This window comes from Otolemur garnettii, unplaced genomic scaffold, assembly GCF_000181295.1.
Source record: "Otolemur garnettii isolate 467f Iridium unplaced genomic scaffold, OtoGar3 scaffold00053, whole genome shotgun sequence".
In the NCBI taxonomy this organism is placed as follows: domain Eukaryota; kingdom Metazoa; phylum Chordata; class Mammalia; order Primates; family Galagidae; genus Otolemur; species Otolemur garnettii.
Window position 1 is genome coordinate 4,869,070 of NW_003852448.1, and position 7,379 is coordinate 4,876,448.

The window sequence follows — 7,379 nt, forward strand, 5'->3', positions numbered from 1 at the left end:
CCACAATGCCCACCTTTTTTTTTTTTTGAGAGGTGGGGACTCGCTCTAGCTCAGGCTGGTCTTGAACTCATGAGGGCAGGTGATCCGCCTGTCTCAGCCTCTGCCTCCACCTCCCAGAGCACTGGATTACAGGCATGAGCCACCATGCCCGGCCTCTAGTGGTTGATTTTTGCGTATCAATCTTGACCAACTAAGATGGCTCCAAAGAAAATCTGATACTGTGTTTGTAGGGGCTGACCACATAACCGTGAGGCAATCATAACAGGTGTATCCCAAGGCATTTAAAATATAACCTCTTTTACACCAAAGGCTGCCTCCAGCTACAAAGCTTTTAACTTACTACATGAAAAAAAAATTAAGAATGGTGTGTTGTAGCAACCATTCTTCAGAGGAGACAGAATGTAAGATGATCGATTTTATGAACTGTTAGACAATTATTGCTGAGACCAAGTGGTTTTTTATGCAGAACAGGCCCATTGACTGCAAAAAGCTTCTTGGGAACCTGAGAGAGGTGGTGGTTTTCTACTCTGTGGCCACTTAGAAAACACCAGCTCCAAGGAGAAGGCTGGGAACCCCTCCCCAGTGGAACAGGCAGGCAGCCATGTCCACCACATTCCCGTCCCCAACCTACTGTATGAAAACAAATCAGCCCGAGCCCCCGTCCCACCGCCCCACATCCCTGTCCTCTGCCTTATCCCACTCTTATTCCTTTCCTTGTAAATTCTGAACTCGTGGAATTGGTGATGCATAACACACACTGCTTAATACATTGCAAAGAAGGATGCAGCTGAGAGTTTCAGTTAATCACATTTTCCTACAGCCTGGGTGTGTTTATTATGTGGCAGTGACCTCCAAGGGCCAACCCCACATAACCCGACAATCAAATACTTTCTTCAAGAGGAAACAAACGATCCAGCCTGTTCACATTCAGTCTGGTGCAAGTTCAGAAATCTGGAGTTTACATAGCAACTCTGGAGGCTTAATAACCTCCGGGAGATAGACTGGCCGAGGGCTTGGGCAGAACAGTGAGGCCGCTGGGTTAGGAGGAGGAGGACCCGGATGCACCAGGCAGGATGGCCCGCTGCACAGAGGGGCCTGCACATATTCGCTTTCAGGTCATGCTCAGAAGGGGAAAAGAATCCCCGAGTGAGCATGGCAGAAGGCACCCTGTGTGAGAGCCTTGTCCGGCTCTTCAGTGGGGGTTCTGTTCTGTCAAGGGCCTGGGGATTTGTAAAGAAGCTGATGAAGCAGGAATGTTACCTTCTCCTTTCCTGACGCTAACGGAGTAGTTGGATGAACCCGAGTGCATCCTTCAGAAAGACATGAGTAAAGATTCCCACTGGCCGCTGGAAGGACCCAGGCCCCTGCAGTCAACTGCTGCTGCTCCTGGTTCCCCTCTTCTGTTGGCGCCACTCACGCCCAGACTGCAAGCGCCTGATGTTTTCACCTTATTGTGGATTTCAAATTTTAGATTTCTCTGAATCTGAGTTAGTGTTGTATCTTCCTAAGATCTCTCTTTTCCATGATGCCTTACGAGGTTTTATAATCCTTGAGGTATTTGCTTTTACATTAAGAAACTCTCAGACAAGAGCATTTCCCATGTGGCTCCAGGGCATAAGATGATCAGAAAAATCCCCCCTCAAACCAGGAAGAGGATCAAGTTTGGATTGGTAGCCCCTGGAACAAATTTAAGCACCTTCTAACTCTGTCATCTACCTTTCTCTGTGACACCCTGGTGAAGAATCTCAGCTGGAGGAAATGATCTGAATAATGCCACAGTTGCAATGTCGGGCAAAATGTCCACTAGGAACAAGACAAACAGCACTGTGAGAACACAGGAAACAGGCTTCCAATGTCCCTCCATGGAGGCCAGCCCACAGGCGGGGGCCGGGGGCAGGCAGGAAGCTGGACCAGAGTCCCCAGACAACAAATGCTTCAGGGGCACCAAAATCAGCCCAGCAACCGCAACCACATTACAGCTGGTGCTTAAAAGTCTATCCTACCTGCTTCCTCCCTGGAAGCCTTTGTTCCCCGTGAAACGGAAACAGAGTGAAGAAAGGTGACTTCCTCCATCTTCCCCCGTGGGGGGATGTTTTCCTGGGTCCCTTCTCAAGCTCTGGGTTGATGCAATTGCCTGAGAGGAAATCCACGGACACGGGTGTCTGCTGGGTGAGGAGCCAGCCATGCCAGGACACAAAGGCCCCTTCTTTCCTGTCCATCACTTCAAGTGGGCAGAGGCTGTCTGGCCTTCGCAGGTGGTCCTGTCCTGCATACAGCCTTGGTACTCAGACTAGTCTCCTCCCTGCCTCCTCTACTTCCCGCACCTTTGAACGTGGCCCTCCTACCTCCCTTGCACTAGTGAAAACCCAAGAGACGCTGCCACACCAGAGAGGCCTGTGCATGGCCAGTGTCTCAGGGCGCCAGGTGCCTGCCCAGCGAAGCTGTCTGTGTGGCCGACTGCGAGTGTGGCCCCAGCTCCGCCACTCAGTATGTCAGACCAGACACTTCACGTATCTTCTGGGTACAATTCCAAATTCTATCAAGGAAAAGAGCCAGGTTGCAGATCATTCTGAGTCTCTCCTAGGTTCCTGAGTCCGTACAACTAGCATTTTGTAATGTTAGCTCTCTTCCACGGGAGCGCAGGGCCGAGCTCCCCTGAGCCACCAGAGATGAAGCAGCACGGGCTGAGTGGCGTCCCACAGAGCAGTGTCAACACCATAAGCCTCGTGCGTTCTGATAATGTGGGAGTGTCATGGCCCTGCACAGACCTGCACAGTTCCCAGGTAGAACTCTGGGTGTGCCCACTTCTCTGACGCTCACATTCAAGGCCACTGCAGCCTTGGCAAGGCAGCGTGGCCAGTGCTGCTCAGTTCATTGCAATGTTAGTACGTGGCACTTGGATACAGTGTCTAACTCTAATTTATCAGCTTTCTGGATTGATACGGTACTAGGATGTGAAGCGCTTCCTACTGTGGGCACTGCTGAGATCTTGACCATCACAGTTCACAGCCTACATCTACCTGCACATTGTTCACAGGTTAACAGAAGTGTTGTAAGTGGCAAAATATTGACATGGGTTAGGTGAGACCATGCGTACTCTGCCTTGGGTGGGTGGTGCTGGGAGTTCATTGTTGTTTAGAAATCCTTGATAATGCTGAGTCCACAGCGGGAGACACGGGAGAGGCAGGCTCTAGTTCCCAGTATTCGCTGGGGCCAGCCATAACTAAAATGTGACAATTAATGCCCACTGCTGCTTTTAAGTGGAATTACTGTGCCATTGTGAAAAAGCCAGGATAGGACATTTTCTATTTTTTGTAGAGACAGGGTCTCATTCTTGCTCAGGCTGGACTTGAATTCCTGGCCTCAGTGATCTTCCCCTGTCAACCTCCCAGAGTGCTAGGATTACAGGTGTGAGCCACCACACTTGGCCCAAAGTTATACAGGGTGGCCATTAAGTTGCAATTTAAAATTGCATACCAACTTTTGGCCACTCTGCACTATGTATTTCTGAGGTAGAACTCAATTCAACCTCTCCTGAGACCCACACAAGTCCAATGCCAAGGGAAGCCCTTACAGAGGTGTCATGGTCAGGATCTGAATTCTGGTCTGTCCATCATACACTTTGCTGACAGTTCCATATTTCAGACAACATGGTTAGGATTTCTGTCCAGGATCCAGGGGCCCAGATTGGTACTGCTGACAGAAACACCTGCCTCTGAGAAAGTTGCTACAGAGGGGACATCACTACCCAACTTTGCCACCCCAGGACTCCATTATATAAACTGTACTTGCTCCAATTATTCCTAACCCCGTCTCCCACAAAGGGCAGAGAATGTCCTGTGGTTTCAGTTCCCTTAATTTCCTCCACTCTCCCTTTTCCCATAAAATGCGCGTGTTTCCCAGTTTTGCATTCAAATAAAATGCTTGGGGCCAAATTATTTAAGTGCAGAGCTTTGGAGCTTCATTAGTCCTCAGTGAACACATAAATGACTCTCTCTTGTGCACCTACACTGTGCGGGGACCGGGCAAACAGATGGACAGTCCCTCTCTCACGTCATGTGCAGCCCAGCAGGGGGGACAGCTGAGACACAGGTGTTAGTGACAGACAGGGACAGGGGTGAGGGCGGGACACCTGCAAACTTTGAGAATGTAGAAGAGCTTCCAGCTGCCCGCTCCCCAGAGCTGGTGTCAAGTGGGTCTTACGCAGACACAGAGCTGAAGCTTGCGAGTGGTCTGGTGTCTGCTATAGATACTGACAAAGAGCTCAGTCTGTCTCAACCTGTTTCCTTCCACCTTCCAGCTTTAAAGTCAGGAGGACGCCAACCTCAGTCCGGGTGTGGGCGCGGTACTGGGGTTTTTAGTGCCCTCTACACTGGGAGGGGGCACCCCTCCTTTGATGACAGTTGTGAAACACAGCCCCTGTGCCTGACCCCGGGGTACCACGGGATCCAGGCAGATATCGGAGGAATAGCTATGGCCAGCTTTGCCCTCTTTATTCCCCCACGGCTCTGAGTTTTTGCTGACTTGTGACAGGAGGTCAGCCCCGGTGTGCACCATGGGCCGCGGTGCTTGTCTGCAAACCCACGCTGAAGCTGTGTGAGTCTGTAAGGTCTATCTGTAAATTTTCTGCCCACGTATATAAACACAGAAATGATAGTAGTCTACACACAAAAAAGGAATCTTCTAGTCAAAATATCTCTGTAACATTGAGAACTCCCAGTTAGTTGTCCGTTCCCCTTCCCCAAAAATACTAATGTGGGAAAAAAATACTACATGTGAAAGATTTGGGAGAAAATGAAAAACACAAAGAAAATTGTTTTAATGCTAGCAACAAGAACCGATAAAAATGGCACCTCTCTCCAGTCTGTTTCCACGGGTCTGTACATATTTGTCACGTTCCTTGCCTGACTATTAAGGCCACCCTCCTCTTGACGATCTAAAGGTGATTTGCCCCCAGCCTGACTCTTACTGGCACTTCTGAATATTTGCGAGGCCCCATCTGCCATGGTCATTCCGGCCCCGAGGTCCTGCTCTGGCTAGGATCTGCTCGGCTGACCACTGATGTTTTCTGCCCTTAAACATGACAAGGGACTCTGGCCTCTCCCGGGCACCCCCACATTACGCCAGGCTTGTGGCAGACGGCGTCCCGCACCAGACACTCACGCCTCACAGAAGTTTGTCCTAGGAGGCAAACCTGAACTTTCTATCCGCCAGCCCTTGGCGTCAGAGACGTTAGCTGTTATGTCTCTCTGCTTCCTGATGGAGCTCTCTGTCCCCCCACTGCTCTCCAGACTTTAGTCCCATCTCCCTGCTCCTCTAATTTTTGGAACCCTCATTTTGGATATTCTAAGAACTCCACTCAGCTCGCTGTTGGTAAGAGAGGCTGAGTCCTCAAATCTGCTCAGCACCGCCCCCCCTCCTCGCCCCCCAGCCCACAGCGGTTCCTTCTGAGTGAGGACTTAACTTCTTCAACCACAGGGAAACTGGCCTCCAAAGGCATCCCTTCTCTGTCCCCAGGGAGGACAGAGCAGCAATAAAGAAATTGGGGATGATACAAATGTTGCCACCTTCTTCCCTCCTCAGCTGCACCCTGCAGACCTCGCCGGGCAGATGGAGGGGCAGTTACGTCCCTTTCTAATACTGCACTCAGCCCATTCCACACGCCCGGTAACGTTCTCTACGGATATTGTTTGCAATATTTTCTCAATATGGTGGAAGCATTTCCATATGTACTAAAGTACAAAAGCACTTTCCTAAGTACTTTTCTTTGGGCATAATTTTCCACGGCTGTACATGATATGTTTTCCCTGTTTTAACCAGCTCCAATTCGTAAACATTAGGCTCTTTACAGGACGTACAAATGGTGCTTCAATAAAAACCCCTGCTGATAAACATATTTTGGCAAGGCTGTCCTAAGCTTAAATAACTAGAAATGCTAGAAATAAAATTGCTAGTTAAAAACGATATTTTTTCCCAAAAAATTTGTATGTTGAAACGTTAGTGTTAACTTTAGTCAGTAAGACAACTGCAGCGGACCCTCCATAGCTGACCCACTCCCTATACTGACTGCCCTTAAATTGACCTGATTTTCCAGGACCAGACATGCACCACATGGTGCGTCAGCACAGGAGGACTGGTTCCTTGTGCTGACCACCTCTGCGTGTTGACCAAGTTGTCACAGTCTCTTGGGGGGGGGGGCACTTGTACAGGTTCTGCTGGATAGTGAAGAGCTAGGTTCTGGATAGGTTTTATTGGGCTTCTGAAGATGCGGAATCTCATGGAAAACTACTGACAATAATACACTGGGAGATAATCTAAATGTGATGCAGGGACCTCCAGGTCACATGGTATCTGCTTGAACGAGGGCTGGAGACCGAGGTCAGCAGGGGGGAGGGCTGACTATACTCCATGCTCCAGCCCCACGAAATCTCTGGAGCTCAGGGAGTGGGTGGGCAGCACTGGCTGGCAAAGCTCTGACCCTGTTGTCCCACATCAGTCCTGCTCTCAGCTCCACTGGGACAACATCTGGAAGCCCAGTCCCCAGAACTCTCCGGAACCCTGTCCCGTTCGTCTCTCCCCTTGACTGATTTTAACTGTGATACAGCGCTCCTGTGAGCACATGGCCTCCTCAGTTAGGGGGTCCTCAGAGCAAATGAGTGAACCTGAGAAGAGTCTCGGGCCTCCTGAACCTGCAGTTGGGACAGAAGTAAGGGTGGTCTTCAGCTCTCCCCAACACGGCAGCCAGGGGTGACAGGAGCAGCGAGGGACACTGCTATCACCCCGTCACACCATTTGCCCTTTTTGCTTCTCCATATTCCTGCCCTCCTCCGGCACCTGGAAGAAATGGAATGAGAGATCCCTCCTGGAAAGTCAGGATACCGGGTCAGGAGAAGCTAGCTCTCAACAGAGAATTTTAAAAAGGCTTTGGTCCTCTTTCTGAATTTTTTTTTAAATCTAACAAAATACAAACTCCACACAAATGTAATCAGTCTATATTTAAAATTCTCTCTGAACATGTGGTCACATATACCGTGACCAGAATAATTTAAACTAGCAAAGGCTATAACAGAACGATGAGGCTGAAATCACTCCTCCTCATTAAAATAACTTTGTATGTACACTCTCACGTTAGAAAAATAATTCTGGGGTATACTGTGGAAACAATCTACCAAAATCTAGTCTGTGGCTCCATCAGATGACAGTCAGAATCTAATGTGGCACTTGCTCTTCTTTGCAGTTTTATCCAAAAGCTGGATACAAATCGTTTTAAAATATGACATAATTCCGGCTCGGCGCCTGTGGCTCAAGCGGCTAAGGCGCCAGCCACATACACCTAAGGTGGCGGGTTCGAATCCCCAGCCCGGCCCCTCAAATAAACA

General features: G+C 49.5%; 1 protein-coding gene across 4 annotated transcripts in view; it reads right to left on the reverse strand.

The window, feature by feature from the left end:
- Positions 1-7,379, reverse strand: part of DPP6 (dipeptidyl peptidase like 6) — a 928,521-nt gene that overhangs the window by 487,880 nt on the left and 433,262 nt on the right. The window contains exon 6 of one of the 4 annotated variants that reach the window (XM_012806527.2): positions 5,627-5,634. The exons of the other annotated variants lie outside the window; for them this stretch is intronic. Coding sequence (XP_012661981.1) covers positions 5,627-5,634 — 8 coding nt within the window. The remainder of the gene's footprint in view (positions 1-5,626; positions 5,635-7,379) is intronic. 4 annotated transcript variants of the gene reach the window in all.